This window comes from Acomys russatus, chromosome X (assembly GCF_903995435.1).
Source record: "Acomys russatus chromosome X, mAcoRus1.1, whole genome shotgun sequence".
NCBI classification, from domain to species: Eukaryota; Metazoa; Chordata; class Mammalia; order Rodentia; family Muridae; genus Acomys; species Acomys russatus.
Genome location: NC_067169.1, coordinates 84,905,781 through 84,929,586, shown reverse-complemented (window position 1 = coordinate 84,929,586; position 23,806 = coordinate 84,905,781). Strand labels below are relative to the sequence as shown.

Genomic DNA, 23,806 nt, shown 5'->3' with positions numbered 1-23,806 from the left:
CCTCAGAAGGGAACCCACAACAGAGCAGAGCATAGTAACAATTACACCGAAGTTCAACTCAGTCAACCAATGAGTTTTCACTGGGATTCCTAGCAAGAGTATGGGTGAGGATTTACTTACAGGAGCAGAGATGACTCAAAGGCATTAGTAATACAAAACAAAAAACAAACAAACAAAAAAACAAAACACCACTACCAGAAAACAAAAGCAACATCGGCGACCAAACACACTAAAGCGAAATCCTTAGAGCACTCTGCACAACTTGCAAGCAACTCAACAGGTCCAAGGATCCCTTTTATGTCACTGTCGGGCCAGAGCCTCCTCCTCCAGCAGTTGTTTACTGTTTTTATGAAGCAGGGCATGGGCTTTCAGAATTTTGTAACTATCAGCCTTCCCAGACATGTGACAACCTCCCCAAGTCTTACCTCCTTCTGGAGGGGGTGTTTTGGCTCCCAGGAAAGTCTGTTGAATTTCAAAACCTAATTGCAAAGGGACAGCCACTTAGACAACAGGATGAATCTCCCATAGAGGTATTTTAGACTTCGGCAAGAGCAAAAGTAGTAATAAATATTTAGTGTTCTCTAAGCAGCTCAGAAATCAGAAATAGTTCTGTTTATTTGTAAGGTCATCCCTCATGTAAGGAGAGGGAAATGGCTGCATTTCCAGCCAGTCTGTAATGATATGTCTCAATGTTAGTCTAATTTTTTTCATGGTGACTCTCTTCCACTACTTTTCGTAGTGTTTTGTGGGGATTGAAGTAGAGACAGAGAACACGGGGAGAGTAGAAGCTATGCAGCCCGGACACTTTTGTTGAAGTATTCTCCTGAGGGGTCCTGGAGCCAGCTTGGGTTTATACTGATTTCCTGCCAGTTTTCAGCTAGGAACACGGAATATGTTCTAAGGATAGTTGGTTCAAAGCCCAACCACCTCAGAAAATCTGGAGAGGGAGAGGATAAAGACTGGTGTGGCTTTTCTTGCTCCTGTGATTGGGAAGCATGCTGCGTTGGCCCTATAAAGATTCAAGAGGAGAGTTGAGACATGTGCCCCATTCTTAGATGGAAAAAAATTAAACACAAACAAGGAAAAGTGGCTCATGTAAGGTTATAGGGAATTGATACTGGGCTACCAGTATGATTCATAAATACTAGTCCAAAACTGTAGCATCGACTGTGAAAAATCACACACACTGGAAGGCAGAAAAACTATTGCTGAGTCTATTTTCCTACTGAGCAGCTATGTAACAAGGGTCAAATCTTTTCAGGTTATCTGTGGCTTTGTTTTCATCATTTTCTCCCCCAAGTCATTCTGAATGTTAGAAGAATGAAACAAATGAAGCTACTGAGATAGTTCTGTTGCATAAGAATTGGTGGAAGCGTGGACTATAATCTCTCTCACTTTTTTTTGATTGGTATCTGGCTCTGTCTCCTGCTGTCTCCCCATATTCTGTTGAGTAGATTAGTGAACTTTAATGTCACATTACTCCAAAGACTACTGCAACTAAGATTCTAGAGGCTATATGTCCAGGGGAAAACCCTCCCTGCAGTTACCCTGCCACTGATGCTACTGAAGGCCCTGTTTGAGAAATCAATCCACATTCTTTGGAGGCTAAATATTTCCAAACTGTGCCATTTCTGTCTCTGTCTCTGTCTCTCTGTCTCTCTGTCTCTGTGTGTGAGTGTGTCTGTCTGTCTGTCTGTCTGTCTGTCTCTGTCTGTCTCTGTCTCTATCTCTGTGTGTATGTTTGTCTGTGTCTCTCTGTCTCTCTCTGTCTCTCCTTCCCTCCCTCCCTCTCTCCCTCCTTTCTTCCGTCTGTCCTTCCGTGTGTGTGTGTGTGTGTGTGTCTGTGTGTGTGTGTCTGTGTGTGTGTGCACGTGTGTGCGCACGCACACGCATGTGTGTTCCAAAGATCTGCCAGCTTCTGTAAGAGTCATGGCAAATATTGTTTTGTAGGTCATTGTACATTTTCTTTACCACAAAACACTGAGATTTGGAATAATTAGGGCCCAGAGGGCAGGAGGCCCTGCTCCTGTCCTTTACCTGAAGAGTTCCACTCATTTCTGCCAGCTGCAGCTGACTACTTGTATGCACACATGAGCAGGGTTAGGGACTCATGGCCCAGACAGAAAGCCAATTATCATGAAATAAAATATTTCTTAAAGGGTTCTTGTTTTTTAGGCAAAATTAAGGAACTCCCCTTATGTGCTATAAGGGTCATGGATGAGTAATTAACACCAGAGGGAAGAGCAGTCGAGGCTAGAACAATTTATACAGAAAAGTACAAAACTGAATTTTTAGACAAATCATTGAAGTTGATGAAAAGTGCAGGGTTCTGGGTATTTTAGGACACACTAAGACAACATAGCTCTAATGTTGGTTTAGCTTTTGGTTTTAATTAAATGATTCTTTTCTTGCTAAAAGTTTGAAGTGATTGACACTTTTCTTGATAGTAAATAGGAAAGAATCAGATATCAATCGGTATCCTGGTGCTGGCCAATTACAAGTTATGTGACCTTGGACAAATAAATTAATTGTTTGTGATATTGTGCATCAAAGCACTCTAGCCCTGACCTATGCTCCAAACCCAGGTCATTAAATGTCTTTTTTTTTATTTCTTTATTTGTAAACTTGGCATGATCACATACACATCAGAATGTTATTGGGAGAAACCAATGAAACAATGTACTTTAGAACACCATGCGCATAATGTACACGCAGGACACAATAAATGTTAACTATTGTCATATTATGATGATGACAGATATTGTTATTATTAGCCTTTATCTTTTTGCCACATCTCAAAAATGTCAGTTTGTTTTTTAACAGTTATAGTGAGTCCGTAAAAAGTAGACTCGAATTCATTATAGTTTTTATGATAAAATTGCCCAACTCCCTAAGCCTGTCTCTAATGAAGCCCAAAGCTCCTCTGACGTCACCTCTTCCACCATCCTGTGGCAAGCACTTTCCACACATCAATGATTAGTGACCTTGGATCATAATCACTATTTTTGTGTGCACTATTTGTGCACATGTGTGAATGAAAGACATAGAGAAAGAGGCAGAGAGATACAAAGAGACAGAGACAAACAGAGATCAAGAACATGCATACTCATTCAATATAGAGTGTACTAAGGGAAACCCAGTGGAAAAACTCCAGAGACATTCATTCAAAGGCAACTCACTGAGTAAATTAACTTTTCTGCCACACGGCAACTATATGCTGGTGTCTTCAGTAGAAATACATGAAAGAGACTCAGTTTTCAAAAATAATACATACACATGTGTAAACAGGCCGATAGAAGGTGAAATTTAGTTTCAGGACACCAGGTTTTGAGTCTCTTTTTCGCCATTTATTAGTTTTGTTAATTCAGGTAAGTCAGTCTCATGTTGTGTTTCGATCTAATAAAAAAAAATGAAGGTAGGGCTAGAGAGATGGCTCAGTGGTTAAGAGCACTCACTGCTCTTCTGAAGGTCCTGAGTTCAATTCCCAGCACCCACATGGCAGCTCACAACTGTCTAATGCTGTCTTCTGGTATGCTGATGTACATGCGGACAAAGTATCCTTATACATAAAATGCATAAATAAATAAATCTAAAAATAAATAAAATTCACTTCATTAGATAATTAAAATTACTAAAAATGCTTATGAATTTTGCTTTTAATAATGTATCTACAGCACATTTGTAATGTTTGCTAGGTGACCATAGTCCACAAACACATATTCCAATAATATTCAGTTTCCAGATGTGGGCTTTAGACATCAGATGCCTTGAGAGATCTAGAGCACTGGCTGGAATCATTGCACAACATTGCAGAGAAAAGGAGATGAAATCTGAACCTTTATACACATGGACTTCAGCAAGTAGAAAACAATGAAGGAAGAAGGCTGTCTTGGTAGAGGAATTAACAATAAGTAACACCTACAGACTAGCAGAGGAAGTTAATGCAAATGCAAGAAAAGCTTTATAAAACATGACAAGGATAATGTTTCCAGGGTAGTTAATATACAATAGATGATTCTTCTGAAGGTCTAAAAGAAGAATGAATAATGGTAGGGTGAACTCTGTTTTAGGTAAGTCAGTATCTTATGTATGCTGGACCAAGTATAAGTTCAATCAAGGCAAGGCCTTGTTCTAATTTCTCCATTGCCTATAATAGTACTTGGTACATAAAAGTATTCAATAAATTTTTGAGAAAAGACGAGCAGATGGTCAGCTGTAATTCTTCTGTGACTGTCTTTTTTTTTTTTTTACAGTTTTTTTTTAACACACAAATACAGTACACTACATACAACAAGAAGAACCATAAAACAATCAGGAATTATATAAATGTTCCATTCATAGTGTTTGGGTTATTTGTATTTGAAGACCAGATAGTTTAGCTTTACAATTAAACTTAGTTGTTCAGGGGGTAAGTTAATTTTAGGTCTAGATAGATGTTTTAAGTTGATAGAGATGAGATATGATAGATATTGATTTGCATTCAGAATTTTAGACTCACCAAGATAGGAAAGATGTTTTCTTCTGTGACTGTCTTAATACTACCTAGGATCGTTAACCTCTGGAGCAAGGATTGGGTTTTAACTCCCTCTGTATAGTACAGCCCCATCTGCTGTTGGAAAGTATGAAATTCTTTGCAGTTATGCCAGTACTTGATGTGTTTTGTCTGTCTGTCTGTTTGTTTGTTTTCCTCCTCTACTCTGTTCCAGAAGATTCCTTACCACCGGTGAACAATAAGGTGACCAGCAAGTCATGCGAGTATAATGGAACCACTTACCAGCATGGAGAACTGTTCATGGCTGAAGGGCTCTTTCAGAACCGCCAACCCAATCAGTGCACCCAGTGCAGCTGCTCGGTAAGATCGTGCATCTTAATGACTTCTCTGGTCCCTACCCAGATAGGAAAGCCATTGCCTCTGCACCTCTGTTTTCTTTTTTTCTTTTTTTTATTTTATTAATTTATTCATATTACATTTCGATTGTTAGCCCTTCCCCTTACACCTCTGTTTTCAATGAAGCTGACATTATAAGGTGTTTGAACAAAGATGAGTTGTATTTAAATCTTAAGCCTCCCTGCCTGTCCTAACTACCTGATCTTCAGCAAGTTTGCACAACTGTCAAAGAGCTCAAAGCCAGTTGTATCCAAGATATATAGCTACAAGAAGGCTAAAATGGGCAAAGATGAGCTGTTTGACTTCTAGGGCCACTTGATCCAATTTGCAAGGAAATGAGGCATGTATTTGTGCTTATCTGATTTCTAGGCATTTCATCACTGGCCCACTTCACTATTCCTTTCATCTTATTACTAATAGGTAGTCATTCCCAGTTTCCCACAATGAAAGCATTATGTTAATCTCTGAGCTCATCAGTTCCCACTGCACTATTAGTTACTGTGTACACTTCAGAAATAAAATCTAGCAGCTACATCTTTACCTAATTGTGCAGTACATAGAATATTCGACAGAACAATAAAATAGTGTAAAATAGATATTTAGAATGAAGCATGAGAGGAACAATCAATACCTCCTCAGAGAGAGAGAGAGAGAGAGAGAGAGAGAGAGAGAGAGAGAGAGAGAGAGAGAGAGAGAGAGAGAGAGAGAATATCAGCTAGTGGCTTCTGGGGATGGGAGCATCAGTTTTCTTTAAGGGTGTGGTTCCTGGTAGGTGACTCATTCTCCAGTGGATGACCCTACATGCTCAAGAGTATTATGAGTGGTACAAATGGACTCAGTGGTTTACAAAAACAAACAAACAAACAAACAAAAACAAAAAAGGGACAAGACATGGGAAGGGGTTGGGGATGGTGGTAGATCTGGGAGGAGTTAGGGAAGAAATGAGGGATGAATGTGATCAAAATACATTGTATGCATGAGTCAAACTCTCAAAGAATTAGTAAAATATTATGCTTTTAAAAAGATGAAGCATGCCGAGGAGAGGCTAGATGATAGCCACAAGTCTGAGAACAAGCTGAACTACATAGCAAGACCACACCTCAAACATGACAACAAAAATGCAACAAACAACAGAAAATGAAACCGGAAGAAACTAACAAAAACATACTTGCTAATTGAAGAGACCAACAAATACTGGATAATCAAAAGGAATGACAGAATCTATTCCAGTTGGGATTTTTAGTAGACTATAGTATCTCAGTAACATGAGGGAATATTACCTCTAATGACCTTCCTAGCCTTGGTAGGATATGTATTCAAGAACAAACCACAAGGATTAAGGGCTATCATTTAAAAGGTAGAATTTTAGGAAATTGGGATTATTTAAATAAAAGATGCAATCCCCAAGTAAAATGGTTCCTCTCTCTTGCTTCAAATAGGCTTGAGCTGCAGAATTAAGATCACCTTGTTTAATTTCATCCCCCACAAAGATGCCTTGTCTTTTTGGTTTTGAGAAAAGTCTCTACTAACTGTCGTAGTGGCTGTAACACAAGGCCTCATTTCCATTCACTCTTAACAGCCAGCTAGGGGTATGATAAGGGAAGAGTAAAAATAAGAGAGAGGAATGAGACTGTGAGGGTTTGGAGGCTGGTGACAGTCCTCCTGGAACTCTGTCTATTGCCGTGAGCCAGGATACCTGAGAAGAATTGTAAACTCTTTGGAGAGGTCATCTCTCCTATGAAGAAATAGGACTGGAACAGAACTAATGAATTGGAGAAAGAACCTGAAAATATGAGAGAGAGCAAGGCCGTGTTTTGAGCCCCCACTGGGCTCCTGGTACTGAGGTAATCCCCGAGAAATAACTTATCTCAGATCATCCTGGAAGTAATTCTGGTTTTTCTTGGCAGGAGGGCAATGTGTACTGTGGTCTCAAGACTTGCCCTAAACTGACTTGTACGTTCCCAGTCTCTGTTCCAGATTCTTGCTGCCGAGTATGCAGAGGTAAGTGTCCTCTATCCCAAGAATCTGAATACTGCCATCCTAAGTAGCGGGATTTAGGAAAGAGCAAAAGACTTGTTCCATGTCTGAGTCTTTGTTTATTGAAATGTTCCCAAATTATATGGAAATGGGCTTGTCATCCCCTCAAACCAGTCTTTTCTTCTTTAGCTTCTATTTTGGTTTTACGATGGTGCTGTATTTTCTTTCTAGTCTCCTGGGATCACACTTAAGCATCTTTAACTTATTCTCTTACGGCCTTCTTTCAAATTATTAAATTTATCAGTGGTCTTTTCTATTTTTTCCCACTAGCAATATCAATATTTTCTTCTTTAGCCACACACAATCAATGGATGTGTCAAGAATCTCCTGTATGCTAAATTAAAACTAAGCCATACCCAAAGCTGTGTATGTAATCTGTACACAAGAGACATTGCTAGACCATTTATCATCTTTATGTGAATTACAAAAAGGAATCCTATATTTACAATACTCTACTGCCATTATCCAAAAAGTTTCTATATATTTATACCTTCAGCTGTGACATCCTTGAACAAGACACAACCTATGCAGCCACAGCAAAAGATATATTCATCGCCCTTCCAGGATGCATAGCTCACCAGAGAAGGCAAAAATAAGCAAAGATTAACATAGACATAATAACATAATATAAATGTTATTGAGGTGATAAGTAAAAGAATATGATTTTTTAAAAAAAAATCAGAGGTTTAAGCTTGAGTTGTGAGGAAGGCACCGGATAGTGAGTCTTGAAATTCGAATCTGAAAGATGAAAAGGAGCCATCCATGCAAAGAGCCTGGGGAAGAGAATTCTAGAGATGAAAAATTGTTCTAAGGCCCCAGACATGGAAGCGTGTGAAGCATTCCAAGAGTCTGAGGAGCAATGCGCCTGGAATAAGGTGACTATGGTTGAAACTAGCAAGAGATGACATGAGGTGAGGAGATGAGCAGAAGTTAGAACATGTAAGGTGATGGAGGCTGTGGAATGGGAGTTTGGATTTCAATTTTTAGTGTCCCAGGAAACCAGTGGAAATCTGTGAACAAGAGCATTGCATGATTCCATTGAAATGGGCTCACTGACTCTTTTGTTCAGGTATATTAAAAGGGGACAATAATATAGAGAGGCCTTGGAAGTCAGTAGAGGGATCTCTGCAATGTGGAAAGATAGAACTTGCTCTGAGGCCACAGTGCAAAGAAGTTGTTCTAACTGCAGCCTGTTGGGAAGATGATGCTTCAGTTTTAGTCCCAGCCTGCCTGTTTTCTAGCTGTATGACCACCCTCAACCTGTCTAACAGTCTCTACAATAAGGGGTTGTGGGATTTAAATGCAATAAAGGAAAAAAAAAAAAAAAAGGTTGAAGACAGTGCTTTTCATGGCACAAGGACTCAATAATGAAAAGTAGACAAATGTGGTATGTGTTTACCACATCATGTTTTAACCATAGATGGACATAGGGATTGCCATGGTGGACTTAATCCCAGGCCAGGAGAAGACGGTGATTCTAAGGTATAGCCAAAGTTAAGAAGCACTGAATTAGATAAATGGGACCTCATGAGGCTGAGAAGCTTCTGTAAGGCAGGAGACACTGTCAAGAGAACAAAGCGACAGCCTACAGACTGGGAAAAGATCTTCACCAACCCTACATCTGACAAAGGTCTAATATCCAAAATATATAAAGAACTCAAGAAATTAAACACCACCAAACCAAATAACTCAATTGAGAAATGGGGCTTGGAACTAAACAGAGAATTCTCAACAGAGGAATATCAAATGGCTGAGAAACACTTAAAGAAATGCTCAACCTCCTTAGTCATCAGGGAAATGCAAATCAAAACAACTCTGAGATTCCATCTTACACCATTCAGAATGGCTAAGATCAAAAACTCAAGTGACACCACATGCTGGCGAGGATGTGGGGAGAGAGGAACACTCCTTCATTGCTGGTGGGAATGCAAACTAGTACAGCCACTTTGGAAATCTATCTGGTGCTATCTCAGAAAAATGGGAATAGGGCTTCCTTAAGACCCAGCTATTCCACTCCTTGGAATATATCCGAAAGATGCTCCAGCACATGACAAGAAAATTTGCTCAACCATGTTCATAGCAGCCTTATTCATAATAGCCAGAACACGGAAACAGCCTAAGTGTCCCTCAGTAGAAGAATGGATAAAGAAACTGTGGTACATATACACTATGGAATACTACTCAGCTATTAAAAACAAGGAATTCCAGAAATTTGTGGATAAATGGATTGAGCTAGAAATGATCATAATGAGTGAGTTAACCCAGAAGCAGAAAGAATCAAATGGTATATACTCACTTATATCTGCATACTAGCCCAAGGGGCATGTCCCACGAAAGCCTTCACTTACCAGGAAACTGGGACAGAGGGGAGGACATCCTATTGGGACTCTAAATGAGAGAAGCATGGGAGAATAGCAAAGTAGAAGGATCCAGAGGGTCCTAGAAACCTACAAGTAGAACATTATGATAGGCAGATTTGGGCCCAGGGGTTCTGCTCAAACTAAGGCACCAGCCAAGGACAATACAGGCGGTAAACTTTAAACCCCTACTCAGATCTAGCCAATGGTCAGAACATTCTCCACAGTTGAGTGGAGAGTGGGATATGACTTTCTCACGTACTCTGGTGCCTCACATTTGACCATGTCCCCTGGGGGGGGGGACCTGGTGGCACTCAGAGGAAGGACAGCAGGTTGCCAAGAAGAGACTTGATACCCTATGAGCATATACAGGGGGAGGTAATCCCCCTCAGGAACAGTCATAGGGGAGGGGAATAATGGGAAAATGGGGGGGGAGAGAATGGGAGGATACAAGGGATGGGATAAACATTGAGATGTAACAAGAATAAATTATTAACAAAATTAAAAATTAAAAAAAATAGAAGGAAATTATACAGAATTTCTTTGTATAAGTCAGGTAGATGAATCCTTTATATTATTTCCACCTTAATCTTTCAAAGGGGTGGCCTTAACTATGCTATACTTCTATTCAAAAGTCTTTACCTTCACATATATCATGCTTAAGCATAATTCTAAGTGCCAGTCCTAGGTTCTCTTGACTTTATACATTTGCCCCCTCCTCTCACTCTCCATATTTCCATCTCATGAGGACCATGTTGACTTCTGTCTGGACTGTACCTCTAATGGTCTCGGAGTTGGGCTCAAGAGTCAGTATTTAAACTGATCCCTAATTCTTTCTGCAGTCAAATGGTGGTGTATGGACCAGCACTTTGATAAAACATTCCAAAGATCGCTGGGGACAGCCCTCAGTGTTGGTTTGCTGTCTACCTTGTGCAATGAAACTAAGTTTGTTGAAAGCCTGAAACTGAGATCAATAGATGTAACTGTAATTAACTTTAGTATCTGATTGGTTGGCCAGCTAATTGTTCTGCTATCAGTGTATACTCATTTCTTTTAATATCCTACTTGCCCAGTCTTTGTAAGTCAATATGGTTTCAATTACAGTCCAATTAGATTTTTGCTTCAATAAGGCCATGCGTCATTCCCTACCTGTATCTCAAAGTGTGTGTGTGTGTGTGTGTGTGTGTGTGTATGTGCATATATGTGTTGCCACATTACTGTTATTGCACTTGAGTCATAAGAATAGAAATTGAGCATGGGGCTGATAATATAACCAGCTAGTTATCCTAATCTATTCATTAGACCAAGATGATTTATTTTGGAAAAGGGAATACAAGAAATATAAACTATGACTACATCGAAAAAGCTATATGCTGCAGAAAACAGGCTCTCAAACCAGAAGGACATGTTTTAGGGCCACCATCTACACTATTCCATTAGAGTAGCCACTTAACCACCCAGAGCCTGGGATTTCTCAGCTGTACCAATGAAGGATGTGATCTCCACCACCCACAGTGGTTGTAAAGATTAATTGCAGTGGCATAGAGTGCTAGGCTAAGGCTACATAGAGAGTGATTGTTTAAGAAGTGGCAATTATCCTGAAGTTAAGAAGAACTGAGCTTTCTCGTGTCTGATAGCTTTGCCTCTTATTTATTTAATCTCCACAGACAGAGCTTTACTTCTACTCCTTCTTGTGGGAACAGATCCTGGTACTGACTGTCTTCAATTCTCTTGTCATGATTTAAACTTTCCCTTTTAGTGAGACCTCAGAAGCCGCCGATGAAAGCTCATTATTACTGATCATGTATTGTCCCTTCATATGCTTGACAATTCATTCAACTCTTCCTTTGGCATCTCTAGCCTAAATGCTTAAATGCACCAATTTCTTTCATCTTCCTTTATAAAGACTAAATCCCCCACTTTTATAAAAATTGTTTTTTCTGTGCCTTCAATTTCTTTACATCTTTCAGTTGTATATAATGTGCTTGAAATGCCTTTGAAGTTCCCATTTCTGAAGCACCTAGTTATTTTTTTTCTGTTGAAATGGTGTTTGTGCAAAGGTGTATCTGGTAGAAGCATATTACTCACACAGCAGGGAGCCCAGACACTGCTTCCCTATGCTGACCACCCTAACTGCAGGCCAAATACTGAAGGGAAATAAAACAGCCTTTTGAGTGCTGAACTTGCAAACCTTCATATAAAGGGCCCCATTGAGACAGCCTGTCTGCACTGTCACCAAACACTAATTCTCGCCTTTCTCCCTGGGTCAGACGGCAATCTTAGACTCCGGGTTGAATCCCAGCCCCAGCCTCAGTTGTTTAGACATGTCTGTGAGGCTGGGACAGTCAGGAGAGTGTTGGCAGGGTGCGTGTCATTGCTGGCACTTTAGCAAACCTCATCTGGACTGGAAGCATAGCGCAAATAGCTGCTAGAACTGTAAGCGAAACTTTATCAGAAGAAAACATCTCTTCAGAGATTGTACTACTGCCATATATGGGGCAGGCAGACCTCAAACTAAATCCACACCCCGTGTTCCCCCCACCCCCGTTTATCATTTCGGCTTCCCGTCTCCTGCCTATGTTGCCAAGTGAAAGGGGAAGGCTGTGTACTTGGACTATGGACAAGGGAGAAGAATTTGGGGTAAGCTGTTAAATATATTCAAAGCCAATCATGTATTTTATAGATCATGTGGATATGTAACACTTACTGCTCACCAGGCAGTACCTAAGTGCTTACATGCAGCGTTAACTCACTCGGTCCACACAACCGCAGTGGGAATTATTTTCATTCTTATTCTACAGCTACGAAGTAGAGACAGAGATCCTATGTGATCTGCCCCAGAGTAAGTGACCAAAAGGCAGAATCAAAAAAATGATCACAGTCATTCCGATCCCAAAGTTCCAAATTAGTAAACACCACAATAACGGTTGGGATATGCTTTTTATCTACTGGTATCAATATATGCTAAATTCTTCTCTTTCCCAGAAAAACAAAAACAAAAACAAAAACAGAACAAGCAAAAAACCCACATGTCCTAAGAGCAAGTTCAAGGACTGTTTTTGTTCACCATCTTATCTATAGTTCTGAAAAAGGCCAGGTACATAGTAGCTGCTTAACAAATGTCTCCTGAGTGAATGGAAGTAGATACCTACACCCAAGATTCTTTGAACATGAAGAGAGAGAAAGGTGGGATGAGGAGGTCCCCTCCAGCTGTGAGTGAATAGGTTAGGGCCTTACAGAGAAGAGTGGGAGGTACAATTTATGCTTAAGAGGATTTTTTCTATTATGTGCCATATATGTGGCTTTTCGTCCTTTACTGAGGACATATTCTTGTTGCCATAGTGTAAATGTGTCCCAACAGTGAGGCAATTACTAATTTGGGGCTCTGGAGTCAGAATGACTGGGTTCTGTTTTATTTTGTTTTCTTTGCCTCTTATTCCCATAGATTCATGTACAAATCACATAACTTACAGCATATACCATATGGCACCTAGGATAGGTGTTATAAAAGTCAGTATCTGAAAGGAGGGGGTGGTCCTAGTCCAGAATGTAGGACCAAAATCCCTGGAGTAACTCCCTTCCATCAACTTCTGTGATTTCCAGATCACTTTGTGCACTCCAGGATGAGGAAGCGGGAGGTCTAAAGTAAGGGAGAAAACTGGTGACAGCCCTAATACTCTCAGAATTGTTCAATATCCTGAAGCTACCATGAAACTAGCACTCCCAAGCTGTGTTGTTCTATATTGTATGTGCTCCCTAACACTTTAATCTTTTGTTACTTGTTTGGGTAGGTGAGGGCACAAGGTTGGTTGTTCTTTTTGCTTTTGCTTTTGTTTGTAAGCTTGAAACAGAATGTCCCTATATAGAACTAGGCTTGTCTCACATTTGTGACCCTCTTGCCTCAGTTTCCCTAATGCCAGGATTATAGGCATGGGTCTCCAGACATGGCTCTTTGAAGAGCTTGGCTTGTTTTTAAAAACAAGCTGGTGCTTCTTTTACCTCCAACTCATCCTCATTTCATTGACATGAACACACACCCAAACCCTGTAGCCCAGATTCTGCCATTTTCCCTTGTGTTATATCTCTCTCTTCAAAATTTTCCCTCCGCAAGCTTTAAATGACATGTCCCTTTTTCCTATTAGAATGCAATCCAGTTTTAGTGGGTGCAGCTAAAACTGAAGGTATTTACAAAAGTGTTTTTATTTATTTCTTGACAGTTTCATACATTTATATAATAAATTTTGTTCATATTCACCCTCATTCCCCTCTTCTCTCACTCCCACTACTCCTAAAACCCCCCCTTCCCTACATTTCTTCCTCCTATCCCTTGTGGAGAAATTATTGGCAGTTAATGAAAGTTCATTTCTAATAGTTCTGACTAGTGCATCTGGCTTATCGGCCCCCTTCTTTAACTAACTGTCTGTTTTTATCTGTTTCCTATGTGTTGGTCTATCTTGTGTTGATACAACACAACATTTTAGACTAGGCCATTTGTAAAGAGTTCTAGAGGCTGGAAATTTGAGGTTGTGCTATTTTATCTGTTAGGTGAGGGCCACATGCTGCTCCATCCATGGCAAAAAGCAGAATGTAAAACTGGTAGTTTCAGAAGCAAGGAAGAATATATAGAAGCTGAGCTGATTTTTTTGTCCACTCTCACAAGAGATCCAGTCTCCAAAGAAAGATAGTAGCTTCTCAAACACCACACTTTCCAACTCCATCAGAACCAAAGTTTTACTTAACTTTCGATAGTAACAACATCGAAACTATAGCAATAGAGGTTAGCATTTAAACTCGTCTAATATTTTCTTGGGTTGCTCATTTTCTCATGGGTCTTGTCTTCTAAATTGGGCACATCTGTAAGTAAAGGACCATCATTTCTTACCTTGTTTTCCCTAACATAGAATTGGCCGTCTATCTTGCTGATGAGTTTCATAGTATATAAGACAAGCACAATTATAAAAAGCTCTTTACATGGTTTTATATTCTGGCCTCATTAGGAGACAAAGGTAGTTAAACTTAAAGCTTGTTCATTCCAAGCTCATTGATTCAACATGTACAGCCACTTAGCATTCATTCATTCAGCATACATTCATTTCGAATGAGCCCATGGACTAAGCTAAAGTCTCTTTTCATTAAATGGATATTTTTATGCTGTTTCAAGGATCCCAAATTGGAAAGACTTGTTTAAATTGAACTTTCCAGTGTTCAAGAATACTAACATTTTATTTAAGTTTCTTTTTTAAAATAATTGCTTACTTTATGTTTATAAGTATTTTGTCACCATGTATGTCTGCACACCTTGTGTGCCCGGTACACACAGAGGCCAGAAGAGGGCATCAGATCCCTTGGAACTGGTGTTACAGATAGTTGTGAGCTAGCATGTGGGTCCTGGGAATCAAACCTCGGTCCTCTGGTGGAGCAAACAATGACCTTAACCACTGGGCTATTTTTGGTCCTCTTATTTAAGATTCTTGATTTGTTTTTCCAAAAGCAGAAAGATTGCACCTCGGAAGCTACCTTGGCTAGATCTAGGGATCATCGGGAAACTAGTGTGTGGTCTTCTATTCTATTTCTAAACACTATAAAAACGTAGAAAGTTGTTTTTTCCTTTAGAAATGAAGGAAAGGCCAAGCACAGTGGCACAAACCTTTAATCCCAGCACTCAAGAGGTAGAAACGAGCTGGTCTCTGTGAGTTTGAGGCCAGCCTGATCTATGTAATGAGTTCCAAGGCAGCCAAAGCTACATCATAGTAGACTCTGTCTTGAAAAAACAAAACAAACAAACAAGAGCTGAAGGAAAGTGATGAGATGGTAACAGTATATGCAAGTGTAGAGCCTCACAAATCAGTCTTGGGTGGCCCACATTTTCTGAAGAAGCACTCCCATCTCTTCCTAGCTAGGAGGGCATGAAGGAAATGTTGCTGGTAGGCAACATGACTGGAAAAGCAAAATCTGGACTGTGGATGTAGCTTGGTGGTAGAGCTTGATGTTTGGACATCTACAAGGTCTATCCCCAGTATTGTCATTTTTTTAAAGCTAAAATCCATGTTGGCTAACTGAAACTTTAGCCCTCTTCACCAGCAGCTTTCCATTTCTCCTTCAGATGAATAGGTTATAGACATCCAGTAAATATTATATCTATAGTTACCAACAGTGGCTCAAACAGTTTTAAGAGGAAATATTCCATCCTACGTATTTGTACTAAAGTAATTTTTAGCTTAGTATATTCTCATCTACACTCGAAAACACATTGAAGCACCACATTTTCAAGGCTACACAAAAGTCTAACCACTGTTAGTAATATCTTTTTAAAAGTACATCACTGTGGTCAGGACTATGGAACCATCTTAGAGATTTTCCAGTGTTGCCTGCCTCCCCTGCCCCTTATCTCGAACCTTAATCTTCCATGGAAATATCCTAGGTTGTTTCTGTTTTCTCTCCATGCTTTGTTCTCAGAATTCCACTCTACATGATCGTATATTTCAGAACACATACACCCTCTTCTAACATCGTGCAACTTATTTCTAGGCTATTGCATCCTTTAGACAGGGGATGGGACACTACTGATTTTCATATAGAATTGAAATTAGTAGCCTTCTGTTCTAATTGGCTATCTGGGATATTCTGCCAGGGTCAATAACATCCCATCCTTTTGTGTAGTTGTAAGGTTTTTTTTTTCTTTCTGTGATTGTGCATCTGGTTATAAAAATAAAGAATTCCCAGGGCAGCATTTCACAACAATTATTTCTTTATGGGTGCTTAAAGCCACTTTTTTTCCTTAGCCACATTCCTTTTTTACATACTTCTAGGAATCCTTTGGCTTGCCAGAAGCTCACTATTGGATGTGCCTATTGCTTGCATTATAATAGTCTCAATGAGCCTGGACCCTAACATGTATAGGAATCAGTCTGACTTCTTTATCACCAGCATAAGCAGATTGTAAAGAACCATGGGAAAGATCAGTGAAGCCAAGCAGAGGCACCTTATCTGAATATTACCCATATTCTAGCCATAAGACTTTACAGCGTATACTCTCCATAGCAAGGTTAAGTGGACAGTATGTATAATCATTTAGTTGTTTCATAGACATAGCTAGCAGGACTACATTCATCTTTCGTCTGTTAAAAGCAGGTGCATGTCCACTACTTCCACCAAGTAGCCCACTCTTCTTTGGTTATGTCAAAGCTAAAGCATCGCTCATAAAAAGAAAGGAAATTGCCAAAGAATTTTTTTTTTTCATTTCCAGAGTATTTAAGCTGTAAACATGGGAAAATCCCTTCTGTCTTGCTTGATTTGGTTGGTTGGTTGATTGATTGTTTGGTTGGCTGATTGGTTGCTTTGTTTGTCTTTTACTTTCTGATGTGTTGGCACATGGCTCTATTTAGGTACTTGGAATTTTAACACTCTACATTATGGCTATAAAATTGAACTGCTTCCCAATGAAACAGATAGGTACTATCTTAAGTTTTCTTTAGCCAAATGAGTAAAGGGGTTTTAATAATATCCAAAAACTTATTTCCTAAAAACATGAAAATAAAGAGAGGTTGGGATAAATATGAAAAAACTAAGCAAGCTTAGGAAATCTGAGCTGCCTCCTCTGTCATATATATGAATATGTATGTGTATATGTATATATGCCTCTATCTTGTGTGTCTGTCTGTGCATATGTGTTTATGTTCAGAACCATGGCCTCTGATGATTTGGAAACAAAATGTTCCTCTTTCTATGCGAGGGCTAAATTATTTCCTTACTAGACTCTGCTTGCTTATTTAATATAGACTCTTTCTTCTCTTAAATACCCACACATTTGAAGGAGTGACTGAAGTTTGCTTCTCCCACTATATGTCAGCTATATTTTTAGGAAAAGGAAGAAAAATCAACAGAGAGAAAGGAATGGAGGAAGGGTTACATACAATGCTTACATGATACTTTCCATGTGCTAGGTACTGTTCCAAGCATTTTCTATATATACTAACTTATTTTTCAAAAACCTAGAAGGTAGGCATTATTGCATCAGTTTTAATAATAAGGAAAATGACACACATGAGGTTGATAGATTTGTTCAAAGTCACACATGCAGATAGAGAAAACCTAGGATTTGCAGTTAGACTGCTGTTCCACTCTGCTCTTTTAGGCATTTAATACGTACTGCCTTTCACCTCAGAGTAATTAGGCAACTTTGAGAGCTCTGTTATCTCTGAGGCTACTGGAAAATACAGTCTTTGTGATGATTCTGTCTCTAGGGACTAGATATGGGACTCTGGGAAGCCATGGGCCCATTTTAAATGATGGGTTTGGATCTCTTTAGCCACATACACATGAAAGACTAGAATGTTGGACATGCACACCAGACACTTACTGATTGCTTTACCGTATACCTCTGAAACTCAACTGCAAATGGGTTCACGCTCACTATGCAGTGTTATAAAAGTATTGTTCATTTTTCTGGGTAATTGCCTTGTGTGTGGCAGGTGGAACTCTACTGATGGCTTTCTCTGTGTTTGATCTTCCATTTTTCCTCAAAATCTCTTTCACTATTTGCCACTATTCTGCCGGTTTCAACTCATTTCTCTGAAAATGGTCAGCTACCACTCCCAACCCTGATGATTTATTTCTTTTCTAAATGATGATTACACTAACTATATACTTTGTCACCTAAACCTGACATGTCAGAAATCAAGAGATGATGTCATAATAATTGTGCCTGACAGATCAAAAGAGATAATAAAACTAGGTTAGCCTAGATAAATTAGGCCTTATGGCCACCATTTTTCTGATGTCCTATGTGCTTCAGAAGTGACCACACACTGGCATACTTTTCTGTTGGAAGCCTACCTTGTACACACAGTCTTTTTGAGAAAGCAGAATTTGCTTCCTTGATCTACTCAAGCAAACCAGAGATTAATGAAAGTCATGTAAGTTATAAACAGTCTGAATTTCAGGCTAGCTTTTGACCATTTTTCAAATGCTTGTTCCCCATTTCTCCCATTACGAGAAAGCCAAGCCCTTCCAGCCCCATAGTGTATGGCTCAAAGTATAATTGGGATTTGAATGAACAACATATGTGGCTTTTAAGGTTAAATGAATATTGTTTGACATACAGTACACTAGACTTGTTTTTCATTTTGGTCTAAAAATTGGTTAAAATTACATCTTGTTGCTTCTCAGAATTAACTAGAATCCATCTGTCTCCATTAGAATCACTGTTCTTTTTGTTTTTGTTTTTGTTTTTGTTTTTCCAAAGCGATGGCTAAAAGAAAAAAAAAGTTTCATATCACTCAAGACAAATTGTCTGGTGAATTTGGAAGACAGTTTTTAGGTTGTTCATGTTTATCTTCCCCAGGACATAATAACTAAGATTATAAATGGATATGCAGGATCTATTTTTAGCTATTCAGACACACACGACCCAGGTCTACAGAGTTACCTTTAGACATACAAATTATAAGCATCTAAAATGATCATTCAGTCTGTTGATGGTTTCAGTTAGGATAAACTTTCCGCAGCTATTTACTAAAGTGTTCAAACCTAGGTAATGGCATTTTGATGACTTCTAAATCTCAAAAGTGACAGAAATACTAGCAATCTCTCATATAGGTTTTACACAGGTGTGAGTGTGTGTGTGTGTGTGTGTGTGTGTGTGTGTGTGTGTACTCAGAATTAATGGCTTGAGTACTTTTTCAGTTGGTAAGATACTTTATTATATGCACATGTATCTGCTTGCAAGTGCTCAGGTTTGCAAATAAGGCTGTGGCACATTCATCTGGCCTTGTTTTTACAGGATATTGATCTACTGCTGCCATTCTTGACACTGTCTTACATCACTTGCTTTGTCATCTTAAGTTTCTACCTAGTTATGACTGTGCGGTTCTGTCATGCTTCTGCATTTTGTCTCGACTCCTTAAGTACTTAGAGGCTCTTTAGTAAGAAACTCTTTCAAAGCTGAACTTCTGAGATGGCTAGGCTAAGAAACCTTTTGTGTGTGAATATCAGTTAGAAACTGATTAAAAGTGAATTTGGTGAAGACAGTGGCTCTGTGATTTTTTTTTTTAATTTATTTTCTCTCTTCAGCTACTCAGATCTGGCTTGGAGCCATATCATGAAGCTTTATTACATTTCATTTTACCATTTGCTGGTAAATCCCTTTCTAGTTTCTAATCTTTTCTCTGGCCTACTTTAATTTGGCTTGGACCCACCACTGCCAAGTAAAACAGGGCACACAGATTCAGTTTATCCCTACTCAGTCACGGTCAAGGACACCGAACACCTCTCCAGATTTTCAGGCTGACAATCATTTCATTTGGTTTCCATTTTCTTCTCTGCTTTCATCCTCCGTGATCACATCCGTCTTAACACTTTCTTTTGCTCTCCAGCCATGTGACTCAGCTCTCTTCCCAGAGTAGTATGCAAGGATGCATGGCCTAGCATCTGTTATCATCGCTACCTTCTGGTTATACTCTGAAGCTTTAGTGATTCCCAGCTAGTCTCCAGTCAGCTTCTAAAAGCCTTCCCGGGTATAAGCTGTACTGTAGGACACTCTACCTAAACTTAATAGCAAGGTGAAATGTGAATTCTTCAACCTTGTGTTGATGCCCCCACATTATTCGCAACCCTTCTTTAACCTCAACAGCACCCTACTCTTCACCTTCCTGCTCCTCCATCACCCCTTCTCTCTGATCAAATACCAGCCCCATTTTCCCAATCTGAAATTTCTATTTAAACCATACCTGCTTACTTCCTCCCTTATGTGGCTTGCTATTTCTAAAGTACTACCTCTTTGAAAATGCCATTGATTTTGGCTGATGTACTCTGTCCACAGCAGTCGCCCTGTAAGCACTTGTATAGCTGCCTCTAAAACATGTGTCACAGTTCATTTAAGATGCTTTTCCATGATTCCATCTGACTTGCTCTTCTTCCCACTCAATATGCCCTAAGCATATATATTCCATTTGTTTTTCCAGATGCTGACATTCATGTGTTTTTTAATCTGTATCTTTTTTTTAATTAGGCTGTCAATTTATTTTTTTACATTTTTTATTAATTTATTCATATTACATTTCGATTGTTAGCCCTTCCCCTGTTTCCTCCCATTCTTCCCTCCCACGCAATTCCCCCCTTCTCCCCTCCCCTATGTCTGTGATTGAGGGAGACCTCCTCCCCCTATATATGCTCATAGAATATTGAGTCTCTTCTTGGCAACTTGTTATCCTTCCTCTGAGTGCCGCCAGGCCTTCCCGTCCAGGGGACATGGTCAGAAAAGGAGCACCAGGGTTCCTGTGAGAGTCAGATCTCACTCTCCACTCAACGGTGGAGAATATCATGTTCATTGGCTAGGTGTTGGTAGGAGTTCGAAGTTTAATGCCTATATTCTCCTTGGCTGGTGCCTTAGTTTGAGGAGGACCCCAGGACCCAGATCTACCTGCCATAAAGTTCTTCCTGTAGGTTTCCAGGACCGTGTGGGTCCTACTATTTCCCTATTCTTCCATGCTACTCTCGCCTAAAGTCTCAATAGGATGTCCTCTCCTCTGACCCACTTTCTTGGTAAGTAAAGTTTTTCATGCTACGCATCCCTTGGACTAGTGTTTTGATAAAAGTGAGTATATACCGTTTGTCTCTTTTTGCTTCTGGGTGAATTCACTCATTATGATAATTTCTAGATCAATCCATTTGTCCACAAATTTCGGGAATTCCTTGTTTTTAAATAGCTGAGTAGTATTCCATAGTGTAAATGTACCACAGTTTCTTAGTCCATTCTTCTACTGAGGGACACTTAGGCTGTTTCCATGTTCTGGCTATTATGTATGAAGCAGCTATGAGCATGGTTGAGCATATGTCCCTGTTGTGTGGTAGGGCATTTTCTGGGTATATTCCAAGGAGTGGGATAGCTGGGTCTTGAAGAAGCCTTATTCCCATTTTTCTGAGAAAGCGCCAGATAGATTTCCAAAGTGGTTGTACTAGTTTGCATTCCCACCAGCAATGAAGGAGTGTTCCTCTCTCCCCACATCCTCCCCAACATGTGGTGTCATTTGAGTTTTTGATCTTAGCCATTCTGATGGGTGTAAGATGGAATCTCAGAGTCGTTTTGATTTGCATTTCTCTGATGACTAACGAGGATGAGCATTTCTTTAAGTGTTTCTCGGCCATTTGATATTTCTCTGTGGAGAATTCTCTGTTAAGTTCCAAGCCCCATTTCACAATTGGGTTGTTTGGTTTTGTGGTGTTTAATTTCTTGAGTTCTTTATATATTTTGGATATTAAACCTTTGTCAGATGAAGGGTTGGTGAAGATCTTTTCCCAGTCTGTAGGCTGTCGCTTAGTTCTACTGACAGTGTCTCCTGCCTTACAGAAGCTTCTCAGCTTCATGAGGTCCCATTTATTAATTGTTGACATTAAGGCCTGGGCTGTGGTGTACTGTTCAGGAAGTTGTTTCCTGTGCCTATGTGTCCCAGGCTCTTCCCCACTTTTTCCTCTAACTGAATTAATGTCTCTGGTTTTAAGTTGAGGTCTTTAATCCACTTGGACTTGAGTTTTGTGCATGGTGACAAATAAGGGTATAATTGCATTTTTCTACATGTAGACATCCAGTTAGACCAGCACCATTTGTTGAAGATGCTATCCTTTTTCCATTGAATAGATTTGGCTTCTTTGTCAAAAATCAAGTGACCAAATGTGTGTGGATTCATCTCTGGGTCTTCAATTCGATTCCATTGATCCACCAGCCTATTGCTTTGCCAGTACCATGCTGTTTTAATTACTGTTGCTCTGTAGTACAGCTTGAGATCAGGTATGGAGATTCCTCCGGAGGATCTTTTATTGTATAGGATTGTTTTGGCTATTCTGGGTTTTTTATTTCTCCATATGAATTTGAAAATTGAACTTTCAATATCTTCAAAATATTGTGTAGGTATTTTGATAAGGATTGCGTTGAATCTGTAAATTACTTTTGGTACGATGGCCATTTTTACTATGTTGATTCTCCCGATCCACAAACAAGGTAAATCCCTCCATCTTCTCATGTCATCTTCAATCTCTTTCTTCAGAGGTTTGAAGTTTTTTTCAAATAAGTCCTTCACTTGCTTGGTTAGAGTTATTCCTAGATATTTTATATTGTTTGTGGTTATTGTGAAGGGAGTAGTTTTTCTAATTTCTTCCTCTGCCTGTTTGTCATTTGTATATAGGAAAGCTACTCACTTTTTTGACCTTATTTTGTATCCTGCCAACTTGCTGAAGGTGTTTATCAGCTGTAGGAGTTCTCTGGTGGAATTTTTCGGGTCACTTATATACACTATCATATCATCTGCAAATAGGGATAATTTGACTTCTTCCTTTCCCATTTGGATTCCCTTGATCTCCTTTTGATGACTTATTGCTCTGGCTAGAACTTCAAGAACTATATTGAAGAGATATGGGGACAGGGGGCAGCCTTGTCTGGTTCCCGATTTCAGAAGGATTTCCTTGAGTATCTCTCCTTTGGCTGTTGGTTTGCTGTACATAGCCTTTATTATGTTTAGATAAGTGCCTTGTGTTCCCGCTCTCTCCAGAACTTTGAACATAAATGGGTGTTGGATTTTGTCAAATGTTTTCTGCATCTAAAGAGATGATCACGTGGTTTTTCTCTTTCAGTTTGTTTATATGATGGATTACATTGATGAATTTCCGTGTGTTGGGTCTTTGTGAGGTTTAGGTATCAATGTGACTGTGGCCTCATAGAAGGAATTTGATAATATTCCGTCCATTTCTGTCTTTTGAAATAGTTTGAATAGTATTGGTATTAGCTCCTCTTTGAAGGACTGGTAGAATTCTGCGCTGAAACCATCTGGCCCTGGGCTTTTTTTGATTGGGAGACTATCAATGGTTGCTACTATTTCTATAGGCGAAATAGGGCTATTTAATTTGTTTATCTGGTCTTGGTTCAATTTTGGCAAATGGAATCGGTCGAGAAATTTGTCCATTTCCATTAAATTTTCAAATTTTGTGGCATAAATGCCTTTAAAGTAGGTTCTTACAATTCTTTGTATTTCTTCGGTGTCTGTTGTTATGTCTCCCTTTTTATTTCTGATTTTATTAACTAGGATAGTGTTTCTCTGTCTTTTAGTTAGATTGGCTAACGGTTTGTCTATCTTGTTAATTTTCTCAAAGAACCAGCTCTTGGTTTTGTTGATTCTTTGGATTGTTCTCTTTGTTTCTAATCTATTGATTTCAGGCCTGAGTTTGATTATTTCTTGGCGTCTACTCCTCTTGGGTGTTTCTGCTTCTTTTTTTTCTAGAGCTTCCAGATGTGTTGTTAAGTTGTTTATGTGGGATGATTCCTTTTTCTTTTTAAAGGCACTTAGTGCTATGAATTTTCCTCTTAGCACTGCTTTCAATGTGTCCCACAAATTTGGGTATGTTGTTCCATCATTTTCATTGAATTTCAGGAAGTCTTTTATTTCTTCCCTTATTTCTTCCGTGACCCATGTGTCATTAAGTAGAAAGTTGTTTAGTTTCCACGTGTTAGTATGCTTTTTGTTATTTCTGTTGCTGT

General features: G+C 39.3%; 1 protein-coding gene across 2 annotated transcripts in view; it reads left to right on the top strand.

Annotated features, from left to right (window-relative positions):
* The window catches only part of Chrdl1 (chordin like 1), a 104,660-nt gene that overhangs the window by 63,445 nt on the left and 17,409 nt on the right, over positions 1–23,806 (top strand). The window contains exons 5-6 of one of the 2 annotated variants that reach the window (XM_051141382.1): positions 4,707–4,852; positions 6,796–6,889. In XM_051141382.1, coding sequence (XP_050997339.1) covers positions 4,707–4,852; positions 6,796–6,889 — 240 coding nt within the window. The remainder of the gene's footprint in view (positions 1–4,706; positions 4,853–6,795; positions 6,890–23,806) is intronic. The other variant, XM_051141383.1, reaches the window with a different exon arrangement.